Below are 20,592 nucleotides of genomic sequence, written 5' to 3' on the forward strand. Positions count from 1 at the left end.
ATAATAAATGGTAACAATTACGTCCCATAATAATAATAATAATAATAATAAATAAAATAATATAATAAATGGTAACAATTACGAAAAGATAATAATGATAAATAAATAGTAAAAATTAAATAAAAGATTATACGAGTAAATAAATAATAAATCATGAAAATAATATAATAAAAAAAAAATAGTAAATAATAACACTAGAGCGATATATATATATATATATATATATATATATATATATATTAAAAATAAGTAAAGTAATGAAAATGTAAAAAGTAATAAAATAAGAAAAATGAATGTGTGCAGGCTGGCCATTTCCATTGTTCGATCTATTTAATGGACGATGAGGAAGATGAGAGACATCATTCCTTCATCCATTATCTTGTGAGAAAAGTATTATGAGACAAATGATTCTCTAGCAGTAGTACAATGATTAAGGACTCGTGGGTGGTCAACTGTAGAAAGATTATATGCAGCTGAGCCTACGTTTAGGTGGAGAGACATCCCAAAACTTTGAGCCTACGTTTTGGTAGAGAGACATCTCCAAAAATTTGTTGCCTTTAACACGATTCAAATAGTGTTCAACTCCGAAATTATATGTAAGGAATATCATTGTTTCGAGTAAATTGTCTTTGTTCATATTTCTCAAAATTCTACGCTAATTAATTGAATAAAAATGTGTTAAATTATAAACCACATAAATGACCTAATTTATTGCATATTTAAATTAATAAATGACCTAATTTATTGCATATTTAAATTATGGATGGTTACTATTAGTCGATACTAAACCATCCATCGAAGAGTTTATATTTCTTCTCCTCCTTTAAACAAACATATTTCTTAAAATACTCTAAAAAATTCCACATTGAGTTTCACTTGACGTGGCCATAACCAACTTGCCACATATGTCATAAAACGAAAAGTCAATCTAAATATAGCTTTTGAACACGTGTTTCACCAAAAGCCAAACCATTCTTACCCCAAATTACTTTCACAGTATGCTTTCCATGGAGATCATTCCTTCCTGATGGGGAACGTAGCTACAGGTATACATACTTATCATTGCGGCAACGCTCCATAAGGAAACGCCCTGAATTTCCAATAATAAGTTCATACAGAGAGGTTCCAAAGAAATCCCCATTGAATAATAACATGATAGGCATAAGACCTCAACACACATCCTCATTGAAAGATCGAACTTTTACGATTGGAATACAAATACGTCCGAATCATCGTGTATATACGGTTGATACTAACAAATACAAGCGATAACATAAAGGGACAAGATAAAGCAAGAAATACAAGTGATACCCTGGATGGAGAACATGAAGATCGTTGAATTCACTTGGTTACTCAGTATTAAATGTTATAGCGTGTTATATTTACTTAGTTACTCAGTATTAAACGTTACGGTGAGTTATATTTACTTGGTTACTCAATATTATATGCATATGTTATGACGTGGTATATTTATTTCGTTACATAGTATTAAAAGTGGTAGTGAACGTATATAATCTAGAATTTTTATTGGGATATCTATTATTAAATATTGTCATGTAGTGTAATTATTTGGTTATGCAGTATTATGTTACCATGTTTACATTTATTTTGTTATTCGATATTGAATATGGTAATGAGTGGTATATAATTTATTTTATTTTATTTGAATTTGAATTTTTAAATTTAAAATTATATATTTTAATATAATAATATATAAAATATAATTATTTTTTAAGTTAATGTCGATTTGTTAGTTTTTATTAATAAAAATTATTTATCAATCAATAATAAATATAGTTATTAATGATTATTATTATTTTATTTACCATAGAAAAAATTATATGCTTTTTATTTTATAGAAATCTAATTATATAAATTATTATTCAAATACATCTTCCCAAACACCTCTATACAAGCTATAAGAGCTATAGCATTCTACTAAACTAGAAAATAAATAGTTAAATATAAAAAATATGAAGGTCGAGACAATTATAACAATATCAGTTTAACAAATTTCACAAGCATTAACCCTAAAAACATCAAAGGTTTTTGTAATCACAAAATGAGCTGAAAACTAGAACAATGTTATCCATTATTACTATATATGAAATTATATTACTAAAAAAACTAACTCAATAAATTTTTAAATCTTAAAATTATAAAAAACAAAAAAAAAATCCAAAAATTATTTTAAGTTATACTCAAAACCAATATATTAAATTATTATTTTAGTAATTATTATGATTTATTATTTAAAATTTCCCTAAAACCTTCCCTCCTTATTCATATTTATTTTATTACATTTATAGTTATAATTTATTATTTTAAATTTCTCTAAAACCTTCCACCTCCTTGTACATATTTATTTTATTACATTCCATATTTATAAAAATGGGAAAAGAAAAGTGATTTATCAAATAAATATAATTACATTGTCACATGGTTAAAATGTTTTCTAACATTCAACCAAATTTAAACATAAACCGGTGCAAGTAAACCAAATACATTAAATTCATGCCCCACAAAATTCAAAAGGATGCATATCCAGAGCAGACCGAGACAGCTCAATAAAAATGACAGGAACGTGTCACAGGTTTCTGGATTCTTCCTCATTATCATACATGCATTCTCTACTTTTTGGTTCTCCAATTCCTTATCATCTTTCCATTTTTTTTTCCAAATATTTGTAATCTATATATAACAGGACATCGGTCAAGGGTATTCATATTATTTTTCAATTAATAGAAACTGTTCTTAAACTTAGTCAAAATTATTACTGAGAATTTCGAACCCAAACATGTATCTTTCTTTTTCATCATTAAAAATTTTAATCATAAAACAGGTATCTGCCCTTTTCCATTATTAAGAATCTTCAAAAAGTATGTGTCTTTTTCATTACTGTTTATATCTTCTTTTGTTATATTTTGAATTGAAAATTTTGTAATTAATTATCGTTTTCATATTTTCAAACTTGTTTTAATTGTTGTGTTTTTTAAAATTTAGTTTTAATAATATTGTTAAGTTTGATTGATTTTAATAATATATAAATTTAAAATAAAACAATAAAATTAACTCAACATTTTTATATTTTATTAAAAAATAATATTACTTTCCATTTAAAATTTTATTATTTCTTTTAATAAATTTATTTCTGAACTTGGAAATAAATTACATGTCAATAAATATTTTATTATATTTTAAAAATGCTCAATTTATCCAGTTCGGGAAAAAGTGGAACCTTATCCTGTTTCCTCTGGAATGAGTGGCAGAAATGAAACTTTATCTTCCCAAAAGATTATCATCCGCTACAATATAGCACTTTGCACTTTCAGTGACCTTCATGAGTTTGAGTGACCCTATACAACGCACCGCATCCATTTCATCATCTTCTTTATGATCCAACTGACATCGTCAAAGGAGGTCAGAAAGTAAGGAAAAATGTCTGCACTCAGGCTCTTACCCAAACGACAAGATCATTCTGCTGCGAAGACCAGTAATTCCTTCAAGTCGGGGCCTGAGACGAGGAGGAGCATGAAGTTGAATCCTTTGGAGGGTTTCAATGTTGTGAAGAAGGTTGGGCAAGGCCATATGAGTTCAGTGTTCCTTGCTGTTGAGCGCAGCACCAATGGAGCTTTTGCTGTGAAGGTGAAGAACAAAGAGGTGCTCAGGAAGAAACGGGCATTTAACTTGGCTGCTACGGAGAAGGAGATCTTGTCGACCCTGGATCATCCTTTCCTGCCCTCCCTTGTCAGGCATTTTGAGTCTGAAAACCATATCTTTCTTGCAATGGAATACTGCTCAGGAGGAGATATCAACCTTTTCAGGCATTCACAACCCAACAAAATTCTCTCTGAATCTGCCCTAAGGTGAGACCGCTGGTTTGATTTTCCTGTATATTTCAGATCATATCTAGGGTGCTGTAAATTATATTTTAATTTTACGCTATACTGTTAGTCCTAAATGTTAAATTACAGTTTTTTAATCATTATAACTTCGAGTTAGACCAGATTAACATTTTTCTTTAATTTAAATATTTTAGATTTTCCATTATTATTTATTTATTGATGTGAGGATTTCCTATCTTATTGTTTCTTATTACTTTTCCAACACTTGGTATATTTTAAGATCACTTTTCTTTAGGGTCAGGTTAGGATTAAATATCCAGAGAAGTGGTGATGTAGTTGTTTGGGATTTTACGAGAAATTAACATGGTGTTTTTTGGTTTTTAAATAAGTTATATTGGAAAAACCAGTTTAATATTGAGTCAAGTTTACCTGAATCATTTTAACAATCTTTTAAAAATTTGACTCTGAGAACTAACTTGGTCTTAATCACTTTTTGTTGAAGTTTATAAAAATAAAGTTTCCATGTACTGGATTACATGGGTAACTAGTCATTTTATTTATAAGTTATCTTGGACACTCAACCATTTCACATTTCACATTCCCCTTAAATTAAGATACCATTACAAATCTACCCCGATACTTATCGAAAAGTAAATTTCACAACTTGGTCAATTCCACAACTTGATGACCCCATGTGCCATTACACTATATGTATTATTATCAAAATCTTAGACATTACAACCATGTGTACTCCTCACCAACCTATATGCATGAACAATAAGCCTCACAGATTCAGAGGAAAATACGCATACCTTAAACCAAAATCCCTACCCCTAATGTATTCACATATGACAAGCTCACTCCTTCAGTAAATTTCAGCATTATTAACTCCATCTTCATTCTTTGAAATGCATACCACCCCTCTGTAGCTGGTCATATCTTTGTCATATCTTGTCCATACCTTGATCTGGCTTTTTAATACCATTTATACTTACCAGCTCCATGCCATTCATCCGCAACCCCGTTATCATTGTGAGTCCTCTTCTTGGCTCTTTTTTTTTTCTCTGCATGGATTTCTTGATTGGATTCTTCACTGGGTTTCTGTTCTTCCTGTGTCGCAGTCTTCTCTCTCTCCACGAGTGCTCCCGGCAGATGCACCATCTAACTCCGTTACTCGGCAACTCACGTTCTTTCGACATTGTTTACGTTGCCGATATTCCTGCACAATTTTCAGCTGCCTACTGTAATCTCTCACAAATCGTCTTAAGGGCGCGCCATTATTCGTCTTGCGCTCGTAAATGTATCTGGGCTGGAACTATTAACCCATCGAGCTCCGCTGCAACATTGTGTTGGTGCTTGCGCATATCTCTGTGGTTCTAGGCATCCCGTCTATGCTTCTATGATTGCTAAATTTCGCGCGCGAGGCAGCACAACGAATGAATCAATCCGGAACTACTTTGCCCAGATTCTTAATATTGCGAGAATATTTTAGAATCTGAAAATCATAGTCAATTGTAACAATAAGATTTTGAAATATTTCTGATACAAAATAGAAGCTCATCTCGTAGGTTTTGACTGTGGTTGGTCACAGAAATCACGAATCGAGATTTTCTGGGTTTTTTTTTAATATGTTACTCGCGAGCCCTCTGCATGGCCTCCACCTTCAACCGATGGACTCCCTCAATTCGACCGGGCTACTCGAGTTCCCTTTCCCTTTCGCTCCACTAGACCTAAAAGTGAATATTCTCCATCCATGTCATGGATGTTTACACCTTCAACCGATGGACTCCCTCAATTCGACCGGGCTACTCGAGTTCCCTTTCCCTTTGCCTCCACTATACCTAAAAATGAATATTCGCCATCCATGTGATGGATGTTTAGTTTTTTTTGGTACGAAAATTATGAATCAGCATATGATATGTTAAACATTTTGTGCTGTGATTCCGGTGATAATTATGAACAGAAATAAGCGAGCTTAATGTTTTGAATGAAATTTTACTCTTTTAAAATAGTGACTATTTCACTTACCTTTATCAGCCGAAATAAGTGTAATGTTTTGAATAGAAATTTTAAGTTATATCTTATTTATTTTTATCCTTAAATTGAAAACGTAAGTCTTTTCATAAATTTGTATTAATTAAAAAAAAAAAAAAACGTAATGATTTTTTTATTATTCTATGCAAAGATTTAATTTTACCCATTTTGAAGTAACTTATATCTTATTTATTTTTATCCCTAAAGATAAGCGAAATGTCCCCTGCAAAAATAAGATTTTTCATGAATGGTTATTAATTTTAATTATAACCAAACATAATGAAATTTTTTCATTCAACTAATTATTCTACATCTGTAAAGATTTTCCTTTTATATTCTAAGCAGAACCACATAAAAAACGATCGTCACTTCGAATGTGAACACGACACCGTAAGTTGTGGTAAGGCATGCAAGTCTGTTACGGTCCACCAAGAGTTGAGAGAGTAACAGTGTGATAAAATTGTAAATCTTCAATGCATTCATTAGGGTAAACTAGAGTTTTCTTGGGCATTTGGGTGCCAAATATGAATACTGTTTATGATGCTAACTGTCGTATATTTTGGTTTATAAATGTTTTAATATATAGTCTAATCAGCATTAGGTTTAGGAAATTGTTTTGTGTCTGATAGATAACTCCATGAGATTATTCTTGTTTACCAATATGAGGAATAAATTCCTAATTGGAGTTATCTTTTTCTTTATTTTTAGGTTCATTGCATAGTTTGAAGAAATTAATTTTCTTCTGATTTTTTCATTATTATATAGACAAGTTAATGTCTCGATTATATGTGATATGCCGCAGGTTTTATGCGGCCGAAGTGGTACTAGCGCTGGAGTATTTACATGAGAGAGGAATAGTGTATAGAGATCTGAAGCCAGACAACATATTGGTTCAAGACAACGGTCACATTATGCTTACTGATTTCGATCTCTCCCGTCGTCTATTCTCCCACGTTAATCAAACCGGATCCGAACACGAGTCTGCATCTAGTAACAATTCCAGTTCGGACGACGAGAGGTCGTTTGCATCCACTAGTATTGATGGGGAAGCTGAAGGAACCATGAAGTCCCATTCATTCGTAGGCACAGTAGAGTACATTGCACCCGAAGTTCTATGGTGCACGGGTCATTCCTTCCCAGTGGACTGGTGGTCGCTAGGAATATTAATGTATGAAATGAAATATGGGAAGACTCCCTTCCGTGGCTCAAGCAGAAAGGAAACGTTCTTCAACATTATGTGCAAAGATCCTCCAATAACAGGCTCATGGTCTCCACTCAAAGACCTCATTAAGAAACTGTTGGTGAAGGAACCCTCTGAGAGGTTGGGATTCTCCATGGGAGCCACCGATGTGAAGAACCATAGTTTCTTCCACGGATTGAGATGGGAGGACCTGCAATTCGTTTGCAGACCTCCGTTTGTGCCTGACAGCGACACTGACACGGCCATGCTTGACCAAGATATATCTCATGATGCCCAAGCATTCGAAGCTCATTTCTGACTGCTAGAGTGTGAAGTGGAAGCCTCTCATCATCTATGAATCTCGTGGACGTTTCTAAGCCTTTATATTGGTTCAGAAGAGTGTGAAGTGGAAGCATCTAATCATCTATGAAGCTAATGGACGTTTCTAAGCATCTATATCGGTTCATAATGATATGTAAGCAAGCAATCATAAAATGAAAACCAAGGTATCTAGTTGCATTCAGATGAAACGTTTGGACAGTTTGGATTTCCAAATTTATCTTTTATAGTTTTGTTTACATGGGAAAGAGAGTGGTACTATCAAGTTTTAGAGTTTGTAATTATAAATATTTGAATTATCAAATTTTAGAATTTTTCTATTATAAATATTAAAATTATTTTGATTACGATATGTTTAACTTTTAATTAAAAAAATAATTTTAATAGTTAATATTAAAAAAGTCATGCTATTAAATTTATTAATTTAATTCTATTTTATAAATAGAAATATGTAATTATTTATGTGATCCAAAGTTTTTTTTTGTTCTAAAATTAAATTTTCTCCTAACATTATTACTACATTTTTTTCTCTTATTGACATGATTGTCACAAGTTAACTTGTGACTTTTATTTTACCTTTTAACTTATATGATTAAACTAATTTTAATACATATTAATATATATAACAATGAAAATGAGTATTCTTCAACCAGCTCTATGCATTCACATATGAAGATAGCTATTACCTAAATTCATAATTTCATGGTAGACTACTTTCAATTTAACCACTCTGGTTTTAGAGACTTCATGTTTAACTTCACTGCAAGAGGGATAATTTCTCTATAAAAACCTAGTGTGGGGCTTGCATCTAGTTTTAGAGACTTTGTGTTTAACTTCACTAAAAGTGGGATAATTTCTCTATGAAAAACCTAGTGTGGGGCTTGCATATGGGTGCAACAATTCGGGGTTGTGTGACAAGCTAGATGTTTCCACTCTGGTGTGGAGGAGGATGTATCTCCATGGGCTAGGCTTATCATGCATGCTAATTCCTAGAGGATTAACTTCTAGGGATGTTAAATTTCCAACACTTATGCTGGATGTTGAGAAACAATGAGGGGAGAAGGCAGAGGATAAAGAAGCAAGATCTTTCCACAATGCTACCAGTGATTATAGATACAACTAAAGTAGGGCAGAGAGGTGACAGTTGCCAACTTGTCCTCGTGATGATGCAACTTCAAACCCGGTGAGCTAGCCAACATTGCGTAACTCATTTTATGTTCAATTCCTTCTAGTTTTTCAACTTCTTTAATGGTTTAGCTTCTCTTTCGTGGTTTATAGTATGTAGGGCTTAGAGCATAGTGGGGTTCAACATTGGTTTTGGTCTTCCTATCTTTTGGTGGTTGTTTCACACTACTCAGTGCCCTTTATTCACCTCCCCTAGTTGATCCACCTCATTAGAAGCTAAGATAGACTTCCTTGGAAATCTATGTTTCCCTTCGCTTTACTTTTTTGGTTTTCTAATCTATAATCCCCCTAGTTTCTAACTTTTCTAGGTGATATTTTTATCTTGGTCCCTAGCAACCTAGTGCAACATGCCTAGAAAGAGGATTTGCTGCTACCAAGGATTGGGTGGCAAAGGTCCCAATGGTTGATCATGAGCTTGGGCCATAGATCAAAACGCAACAACCATTTTCACTCATAAACTCTTACGGAGATCCAAGAGGAAATTTTTCAACTTGAAGCCTTAACCACTAATGATTGACAAGCCTACTCATATTCTTGTATTCAAGAAGAAGTAGCCAATTGGGTTCCTAAGCCTGGACATACAAGAAGAAGACAGAGTAAGTGCTTGAACTCCATCACGCTCCATTGACAAACAAAAAAACTCTTGAGGAGAGTCCAATTGGAGAAACATTAAGACTATAATGATATAATATCTTTCCCAAATAAAATTCAATATATTCAATGTCATTAGTGCCCATGTCCTATGACTTTAGATGCTAGTTCACATAAAAGGTCATCTCCAATATCATCTAAAATCACCAACATAATTTAATATCACCAACATAATTTAATAATAATAGTTTTTAACATTTTGAAAATTTATACCATTATCTATAGTTAAAAATATTAATTTCCCTGGAAGTAAACTATGATTAAACCTAATATAAAGTGTTATTGGTTGTCCTATGGAGATATTTTTAAAACAATGTACTTTAAAATTAAAAAAAAAAAAAAAAAACAGAACAAAACAAAAATGAATATAATTTTTACATAACACATTATATGAAAATGAACACAATTTTTTTTAACATTTATGTGCATAACTACCGTTTCAAATCCATGAAAGGGTGAGAAGTTCTTTATTATTTTCACTTTTCACTGTATAAAACACCATAGTCAAATAATTCCCTTTTTTTAATTTTGTTGCAAGTATGTATTTCTTTGATTTAATGATGTATATTTTTATTTTATAATAAATATTAAAACTGATCAATTTTTTAAATTTTATAAGAATTTTAAATAAAGGATTATATTAATATATGTATGAAATTATTATTTACAATAAAATTATTTATATTTATTTTTATAAATTAATATAATAGTTACACAATATTTAAATTAAAATTTAAAATAATAATAATATTGAAACTTATATTTATTTTTATAGATAAATATAATAATTATATATAATTAAAATTAATATTTAAAATAATAATAATATTGTAACACCTAACTGGTATTAGGTTAATTTTCAAAAAATTGTTTTGTTTTACTTTATTTCCTTTTTTTTTTTTCGCTAATGCAAGAGTCGTGCCTTCTATTCAAAATGTTCAAAGGGTAAAATTACATAAAATACAACCAACCGCAGGCTAAACCTTTTAGCCCAAGGTAAAAGCCTCACCAACTAGGTCCTAAAGACCCAAACAACAGACTCGTAGTAACTCAAATCTTAAAATAAACATTTCGTGAAAGGTCAAAAGACTCTGACCCACCAACATGCACAAAAAAATACCCAGACCCCCCAACCTCCACACTTTTCCTCGACCATCGATTCTCCTCGCCTGATCCAACAATGGAGGATAATATCGCATGAAATAAAAGCATGGAGAATTATTGCGTGATAAACAACCTGGACCCACCAACATGCACGCTTATTCTTGACTGTGGATTCTCCTCACTTGATCCTACGACTGAGGATCATATTGCATGAGCCAAAAGCACCGAGAATTACCACACGATGAGGGCAGTATTCTCTCCCCACCCGTGGCCACGTGTTGTGTGGTGAGTGGAATCACTCCCAACTTCGAAATACAGCTCAAGGCCTGGAGGGCATGCGATTAACCAAAAACCACCCCAAGGGCGCTATTGACACCACAGGAAGTAATTGGGGGGTTTTGAGTCTGCTAAGAAAGCCTGGACTCCAACGCCTCACACCATCCCATCTCCTCTGGTGCATGAACCAAACGAAGACGAAAATCCATCTGTCCAGCCGTTCATCCGAGAAACACAGTTTACCGAGCAACTTCCACCTGAGACTTCTCGGTTTGTGCTTACCTGGGTTGAGGAGGCAAACAGAGACCTGCATCCCAAATATGACCTCACTTCTGAAATAACACTTCATAATGAATCCAAATCAACTAGACCCCATCTCCGTGTCTCTATTTCTAAACATCGTTCTATCCTCATCTGCCTGATTTCACTTTATTATAGAGATTTGATTTAATTTGATGATGTAGCATTAATATGAAACTAATTATAATGTTTTAATAAATATAAGTTCGTCACAAGTCACTGGGATAGAATAAAGAGAAAGATTTCATAAGTGGAAGTAGTTAGAATGAAGAAACAATTGGGATGGACATTACTGGTCCAACTTCTCTCCTAAGAAAAAAAAAACTTGAAAAAGAAAAGGAAGCCAATAGGGTAGAGGTACCTAAGGCAAGAGAAAAGAGGAAAACCAAAAAGAGAAGGCTTAGAGAATTATTGGTTTGGTGCAAGAATTCAAAATCCTTCTGCTAGTTGGCCAGTGGGATTCATCGAATGAAAACATCCTAAGAATGAAGTTGGTTAGGCCCAGGTGGTCCTTGGAATCAGAGAAGCAAAGTAAACTGCTCCTGTGTATGAAATCAGTTCGAGGGGATTATTGCAGGTGTTGTGATTCTCATAAGTTGGGAGGAAAGTTCAATTTCCCTGTGGAATTGTGGTTGGAACTCAATAAAGTACATAGATGTATTTAGTGAATTGTTTTGTTAATTATAAAGGATTGGGTCTCTTTCTTGATTCAAAATTGTGTATCTCGGTGATAACAGGGTACCTTATCTCTGGAGGAAAGGAGAAGATTTACGTATGAATTTATCACTTTGAATCAATTAAGCACATATACGTGAAATCATAAAGTGTGAAATCACAGGAATTATTATGTACTGTCCTTTTACTATATTTGGAAATTAATGTACTTGCATTGGAAGGAATAAGAGAAATTTAAACAGGAAAATAAGCTGGAAAACGTAGATACTGGAAAAGTATTGTAAAATATACATTTCCTGTAAGGAAATTTAAACTGAAATCCAACTCATTGAAAAGAATGAATTCATTATGAAATCGACTTCATAATTTCATACTTATTTAACAAAAAAATGAACTTGTAGTATAGTATAGGGAAGCTGAGTTAGTCTCATGGGCCAGCGAGTGAAGTAGCATCGTGGGAACAATCTCGAGTTCTCCTTCAAAGTCAAGAAAAAGCCATAAACAACCTAGAAACTTTATGGGTAATTGATGTATTAAATGTATAAGAAAGAGAGCTATCAGAGAACGCTAGGGAGAGACCCAGTTATGAAAGAAGCAAGGAAAATTCCATTTCATTAAAACCATAACATCTTTATAAAAACCACAGAAATAATTAAGAATCAAATACATCACCTAAATCACTGTGTGAATCCATTAATGTAAAAAATATACCCATAACAATTTCATATTTCAGTATAAAGAAATTAATTATACTTTCAACAACTGTAAATTTCACATCCTAAGTCTTTTATTGAAAAATAGAAAGGAGGGTTGAAAATCTCTTGACATCAATGGACAACAGACCAACATAAAAATAAAAAGAAACAACTAGCTTCAATCCATAAACCAAATTCAACCCATGCCATAGAGAGACAAGTACAATTTATAGTTCTTTGTTTATAGATTATGCAAAAACTGCAAGAAAATTCCACTCGGGAAGAAACCTTTAATTTGCAGCTAGGTCTCCCCATATAGGAAGGGTTTAACATTACTTTCTTGGGGATTAAATGGTGATAGAACCCAAACCTGTATGTTGGAGCAAATGCTTTTGAACGGCCCTCAATAAAATAACTCCAAAGGAGAATCAAAGAGTGCAAGGGTTCTTGTAGCCGAGAGCAAAGTGTGTAGCCAGGGTATAAGGGAAAATAACCATAAATTAGAAAAGGACCGAAGGACGATGATGGTTACATTGAATTGGAGTAAGCAATAGTGCAAGACACACTATAAATGGATTATGGAGAAAGGAATTTATCTACTCGAAGCTCGCGATTTTGCCAAAGACAAAATCTTCTTCCATGTTGTTACCCTGCATACACATGTACTAAGAATCAAATACATATATAGAGAAATAAATTTTAACTTAAAAAGAACTATATGACTAACCAAATGTTAAAAACAAGTCTGTATTGATGGTATTTTTGAGAAATAAGGTAAGTCTAAGAATTTCCTAGCATGTCGCATGCACTAAGAGTTAGCAATGATGGACGTTACCCAACCATATAGAACATAAGACTAGAAATTTGGTAGATTTGTATAGCAGACTAGAGAAATTGAAAAAGGGACAGAATGCGGGCTTGGCCCGTTATGTCACCAAGGGTATATACCCTCATCTAACCTATAAAACTCCTCTTTTGTTGATGCAACTCCAAAACACCTCTATCATTGATCAAGGGGTAATCGAAATTCCATCCAATGTCATTGATATGTCACTCATCCATCATACGAGAGCAAGCCAGGTGGCCAACATGCGGAGGAGTCTAGAACGTTCAAATACCCTAGGTTATAGAAACCTACGTTTGAGCTAGGTGAGGGGTACACTATAGTTAACTCTGCCTCGCTGTTAATGAAACTTCGAACCCGAAATTAAACATAAAACCTTATGTTAGAGTATATGCTTATTAAAAGACCGAACCATGAATTAAACAAGACCCATATGAAAATTATTTAAAATCGTAGGTGATATTTATATACATGCATTCAATGAAATATCAAGTGTCATCGTTACAAATTAATTGTTAGCTTACTGTAGTAGTTAGTACATTAGTAGAATATGGTAAAAATAAAATATGGGGATATGTTACAGGTGTTTTCAGAGCTGAAGGCTCTACACTGAGGACTTGATTGGATGCAAGTAAATTGTGTTGTGTGTGTATAGAGATAAAGATAAAGAGAGAGAGAGATAGAGGAAGAAGGATCACTACGAGGAGAAGAGGTGGACTTGTCTCCACACCATAAAAAATACCCAACACTGAGCCTGAGACGATGTCGATGGAAGGAATAAATCTTGAGCTATGGATTCAATTGGAGAATGAATATGATAACCATTCTGTCACAATGATGGAAACAATCTAGCAATTCCAGTCAGAAATGGAAACCCTTCAAACTAAAAATGATTTCTTGGTATGTGAGAAACAACGCATTATGAAGAGCTTGACGAATAGACATAATCATGAGAATCCAAAACTGAGCTTTGATAATGGTAATCGAGAAGAATATTGCAAAAGGAGAGAGATCATTATACTAGAGGAAATTGAAACACAGGAATCCAAAGGAAATTGACAAATGCAAGGGAAAGAGTTTAGAGACACACCAGATAGTGGAAGACACAAAAAATCAAAGAAATGAAAAGTTGTATTGCAAGGTGAATTTAAGAAGATTCAACCTCCAAGTTATGATTGTGAAACTGAGGAATTAGCATAGTCCTGGTTAATAAATATAACCAAGTACTTTCAAATCTATAATTATGATGAAAATTTAAAAGCCTGATTAGTTTTTTACCTGTGATGAGGAAAGGCTACCTTGTGGTGGAAGGAAGTAAACATGGTGCATGTTATTGATGAGAAGGCGATTACTTGGGAAGCATTCTAGAAATATTTCAGGAATAGATATGTAACATCATGGTTTTATGATGATAATGCTAAAGAATTTCACGAGTTAAGGTTGTGGCAACTAACTATGGATGAATATGTGGCCAAATTTAGCTCTTTATTATAATATGTATTGTATTTACGAGAGGAGAAAGCTAAGGTGCAAAGATTTGTTAAGAGCTTTCCAAGGCATATGAAAGAACGAATTGAGTTTGATTATTGTAAAACTATGGATGACGCTGTGAGGAACGTGTGAATCTGTTATGAGAAGATGCATAAAAATGGATAATAGTAAAGTCTGGGATGGTAACAAGGGACAAAAAAATGCACAAAATAGTAGAAATAACAGGATGGGTAATCCCATAACTACTTTTAAGGGACAAGGAGGAAAAAATATGGAGAAAATTCAACAAAAGTTTCAATCTCTGAATGAGACTAAACTAGTGGAACCATCTATTAATTTTGTGGGTAATCAAGGGTAGAAGCCCCTACTGCAACGTTGGGGTTGCGGGGGACGACATTATTTTAAAAAGTATCCTTACTGTTGAAGACTTGAACAGGATAACAATTTACAAGTAGCTTTTACAGTAGGAGAGGTGGCCATGTCCATACCAAAAATGAATGCAGCACTATAATATCATTAAGTGGAGTACCAACCCAGCGTGATTGAATTTGAAGGTAAGTTGTTCAATCATATCATTTCCATTTTAGTATATACTAGTGCTAGTTTAAGTTATTTGGTCCCTAAGACAGTAGAGTTACGTCAATTACAAATTGGGAAGCTTAAAAGTCCATGGCTAATACAAGTAGCCACAGGGGTGAAAAGGCCTGTGATGGCTAAAGTAGAAATCTATTTAGTTGAGTTAGCAGACCAACCCATAAGAACAGATTTAAATGTTCTACCTTTGGGTTCCTATGATGTTCTAGTTGGAATGGATTGGTTAGAATCCCATTAGTCTCTATTTGATTGCAAGGAAAAAATTGTTAGTTACCTAAATGAATCAGGTGTCAGATGTAAGATTCAGGGAGTGAAACATCCCATAGAGTTGAGACCAATCATTTCCTCCCATTTAGGAAAATGGTTACAAAAAGGATGCCAAATATATGCATTCTAGGTAAGTTATGCTAAATCTAAAGAGAATATCTATGATATAGGGAATCTACCTGTAATTCAAGATTTTGCATATGTATTTCCTAAAGAAATACCATGGTTTCTACCCAAAAGAGATATATATTTCACTATCGAATTAATTTTTGGAGTTGACTCAGTATTAAAAGCTCCCTACAATATGAGTGTACCAGATCTCACTAAATCAAAAATTCAGTTACAGGAATTATTGGATAAAAATTATATTTGTCCCAATGTTTCACCCTGGAAAGTCCCAGTGTTGTTTCTTAAAAATAAGAATGGCACCTTGAGGCTATGCATCAATTGTTAGTAGCTAAAGAAATTGAAGGTAAAAAACAAGTATCTGATGCCCAGAATCGACGATCTGTTCAACCAGGACATGGGCGTCAAGGTATTCTCGAAGATTGAATTACGATCGGGATACCACTAGATTAGAATAAAAGAGGAAGACATACACAATATTTCATTCAACACTCGTTATGGACACTAAAAGTTTGTAGTCCTACCCTTTGGATTGACCAATGTCTCGGCTACGTTCATGAGTCTTATGAACTAGATATTCCACTCGTACCTTGAAACAATTGTATTAATCTTTATCGATGAAATTCTAATTTATTCTAAAAGCGTAGAGGAGCATCATAAGCACTTCCAAATTGTGATGCAAACCTTAAGGGAACACCAACTCTATGCAAAATACAACAAGTGTGAATTTTACAAGGAACAAATATAGTCTTTTGGGCATATCATCATGCAGGAAGGCGTAGCAGTGGATCCATAGAAAATCAAATCAATCATAGAGTGGATTTCCCCTAAGAACGTAGCAGATATTCATTCTTTTTAGGTTTGGCTGGATATATTGTCGCTTTATTGAAGGATTTTCTAAAGTGGCTCATCCTTTGACTTCTCTACAGAAAAATGGAAAGACATTCAAGTGGTCTGTAGAATGCCAGCAAAGTTTTGATCAATTCAAACATTTTCTTACCACAATACCCATTTTAACGATAACGTATCCAAATAAAGAATTTCTGGTTTATATGGACTCATGCCAAACTAGAGTTGGGGGTGTATTGATGCAGGAACAGAGTGGTGGTGTATGAATAACAAAAATTAAAGGAGAATGAATAATGCTATTCATCCTATGGCTTAGATCTTACAACAACAATTCGTGCTTTAAATATTTGGAAGCATTATTTTATGGGGAAGAAATTTATCCTTATGACAAATCATAATATCCTAATTAATTTCTTTCATCAACAAAATTTGAATGCCATCAGGCAAGATGGACTGCGTTTTAAAGTGAATTTAACATTGACATCAAGCATCTGAAGGGAAAGCAGAATCAAGTGGCCAATGTTTTAATTCAAAGATTGAATTGTATTTATGAGATTTTTGTTAGTAAAATAAATTTTGACTTTACAAATCAAATTAAAGAGAATTCTCTAAAATATCTCGAATATCATTTCTTATGGTAGCAGGCAAAAAAGGAATATATCTCAAAAATAAAGTTGGGCTATAATGTTGCCAATAAATTTATGTTGGTATACAAGAACCACATATATTTACCCAACCGACAAAATGTTAAAATATTTATTCTAGATGAATACCACTGACACCTATATACCACACACTCAAGGTACCAAAAATTAATTACAACATTATGGAGAGATTATTTTTAGTCGGGAATGAAGGAAAAGATAACCCAATACTTAGTATAGTGCTTAGATTGCGAGTAAGTGAAGATAAAGCATCAACACCCTGCATCCTTACTTCACCCTCTGCCTATTCCATAGTGGAAATGGGATATTGTAACATTAAATTTTATCACTGGGTTGCCAAAATCAAGAAGAAATAATGACTCTATAATGGTAGTAGTGGATAAATTAGGAAAAGTTGCAAATTTTATACTTATACAGTCAACTTATAAGGTAGTACAAATTGTTGACATCTTTATGAAAGAAATTTTCAAGTTACATAGGATACCTAAACTGGTAATATCAGATAGAGATGTAAAGTTTACTTCCCCTTCTGGAAGGCCTTGTTTACAAGTCTGTGCACATAGGTACAATTTAGTACCTCCTATTACCCACAAATGAATGGGAAAACCGAAATATTCATTCAGGTGCTAGAATATATGCCTAGGATGTATGTAATGCAACAACCCACAAAATGGGAGGAATATTTACACTTGGTGAAATTTTCATATAACAATAGTTATCATGCATCGTTAAGAATGATCCCATTCAAGGTATTATATGGAAGAAAATGTAGAATACCTAGCAATTGGAATAAATCAGAGGATAACTTAATGTTGCGACCAGATATGCTTAAAGAGATGGAAGCTACAATGAAAAAATCTCGGTACAACTTAAAACCAGCCCAGGGTCAACAAAAAACCTATGCTGATCAACAGAGACTTATCGATAATATCAAGTCGGAGAACATGTTTATGTGAGGATAAAACCCAAGAAGAGTACTTTGAGGTGGAGTGTATGCTCCAAATTAGCCCCTCGATTTTGTGGCCCATTCCAAATCATTACTAGAATTGGCCCACTAATTTACCAGTTAGCCCTAGCTGTTCATATCCATGTGCACAATCTATTTCATGTTTCTTTGTTAAAGAAATATATAAATGACCCTAAAAACATCATTAATTGGTTGGATGTATAGGTAGTGAAATAAATTCTTTTCTATAAAATTTTTTATGTTTCAAGCATATTGCTAAAGAATAAAAATAATAATGTTTGATGGCACGTCCAACTGGACGGGGAATTCCTAGTCGAGCCCATGCATATTCTTGATCGAAGAGAAATAGAATTGCAGAAATGAGTTATCCCCCAGGTTAAAGTGCAATGGAAGAACTTTAATTTGGAAGAGGCTACGTGGGAGGATGAAAAATTCATGCAGGAAGCATACCTGAGCCTATTCTGGAGGCAAGAAAACTCTAGGGAAGATGTTTCTCTTGAGTGGGGGAGATGTAACACCCTGCTAGTAGTAGGTTAATTATCAAAGAATTTCTTTGTTTTGCTTTACTTCACTTTACTATAGAGACCTGATTTAATTTTATGATGTGGTGTTAATATGAAACTAGTTATAAAGTTTTGATAAAGAGAATTCAACCACAAGTCATGGGGACAAAATAAAGAGAAACACTTCATACCTGGAAGAAGTTAGAATGAAGAAACAATTGGGTTGGAGGTTACCAGTCCACAAGAAAGAAGGAATCGAGAAAAAAGGAATCCAACAGGGTAGATGTACCTGAGCCAAGAGAGAAGAGGAAAACCAAAAAGAGAAAACTTGGAGAATTGTTGGTTTGGCGCCAGAATTCAGAATCCTTAAGCTGGTTGGCTAGTGGGATTCAGTGAAGGAATAGAACCTAACACTAAAGTTGGTTGGGACCAAGTGGTCCAGGGAATCAGAGAGGCAAACTGAACTTCTCATGTGTATGAAAACGACTATGGGGGAGTACTAGAGGTGTTATGGTTCTCGTAGGTTGGGAGGAAGGTTCGATTCCCTGTGGACTTGTTGTTGGTAACTCAGTAAAGTATAGATAAGTATGTGATTAGTGAATCTTTTTGTTAATTAGAAAGGACTAGTTCTCTTTCCTAATTCACAATTTTGTATCATAGTGATAAGAGGGTACCTTGTCTGTTGAGGAAAGAAAAAGATTTTTTTATGAATTTATCACTGTGAATCAATTAAGTTCATATACGTGAAATCATAAACTATGAAGTCACATGAATTATTATTTATTGTCCTTTTAATGTATTTGTAAATTATTGTACTTGCATTTCAAGGATTAAGAGAAAATTAAAAAGGAACATAAGTTGGAAAAAGTAGATACTAGAAAAGTCTTGGAAAATATACATTTCTTGTAAGCCAATTTAAATAGAATTATGACTCATTGAAAATAATGAATTCATTGTGAAATTGACTTCAGAATTTCATACTTATTTAACAAAAAATTGAACTTGTAGTAGATTAAAGGGAAGTCGAGTTAGTCCCCTAGGCTAGCAAGCGAAGTAGCACCATGGGAATAGTCTTGAGTTCTCCTTGTAAAGTTAGGAACAATCCATTAACAACCCAGAAACTTCATGGGTAATTGTTGTGTTAAATGTATAAGCATGAGAGCTAACAAAGAACACTAGAGATAAAACCAGTTATAAAAGAAGAAAGGAAAATTCCATTTCATTAAAACCAGAGCATCTTTATCAAAATTACAGAAGCAATTATGAATAGCATATATGACCTAAATTACTCTGTGAATTTGTTAATGTAGAAAATATACACAAAAATTTCATATTTCAGTATAAAGAAATTAATTATATTGTCAACAACAGTAAAGTTCACATCTTAAGTCTTTTATTGAGAAATAGAGAGGAGAGTTGAAACCCTCTCAGAATCAGTCGATAAAAGAACAACGTTGAAACAAAAAGAAACAACTAGCTTCAATCCATAAACTAAATCCGACACTCGTCGTAGCATGACAACTATAGTTTACAGTTCCTTGTTTATAGATTATGAAAAAACTGCCAAAAAATTCCACTTCGGAAGAAACCCTTCATTTGCATCTAGATCTCCCCATCTAGGAAGGGTTTAACATTACTTTCCTGGGGATTAAATGGTGATAGAACCCAAACTTGTACATTGGAGCAAACACTTTTGAAGGGCCCTCAACGAAATAGCTCCCAAGGAGGATCAACAGGCCCATGGGGTTTCCTGTAGCCGAGAGAAAAGTGGGTCACCATGGTATAAGGGAGAACAGCCCTAAATCAGAAAAGAACCTAAGAACGATGACGCTTACCTTGAATTAGAGTAAGGAATAGTGCAAGACACACTGTAAATTGATTATGGAGAAAGGAATCTATGTACCCGGAGCCTATGGGTTTGCCGAAGACAATGTCTCCCACCATGGCATTACCCCGCATATACACATACTCATAATCAATTACATATATAGAGAAATCAAAC

The 20,592-nt window shown here is 33.5% G+C and overlaps 1 protein-coding gene across 1 annotated transcript; it reads left to right on the plus strand.

The window, feature by feature from the left end:
• The first annotated feature begins 3,330 nt into the window (after window positions 1-3,330).
• On the plus strand, window positions 3,331-7,745 carry LOC149249902 (serine/threonine-protein kinase UCN-like). Its single transcript, XM_089458822.1, has 2 exons — window positions 3,331-3,866; window positions 6,682-7,745. Exons 1-2 carry the CDS (start codon window positions 3,439-3,441, stop codon window positions 7,376-7,378), a joined length of 1,125 nt encoding a protein of 374 aa, XP_089314948.1. The 5' UTR covers window positions 3,331-3,438; the 3' UTR covers window positions 7,379-7,745.
• Window positions 7,746-20,592: the final 12,847 nt, after the last annotated feature.

Source organism: Pinus tabuliformis, chromosome 7, assembly GCF_031772625.1.
Source record: "Pinus tabuliformis cultivar Carrire ecotype Pingquan chromosome 7, CPIR1, whole genome shotgun sequence".
NCBI lineage: Eukaryota > Viridiplantae > Streptophyta > Pinopsida > Pinales > Pinaceae > Pinus > Pinus tabuliformis.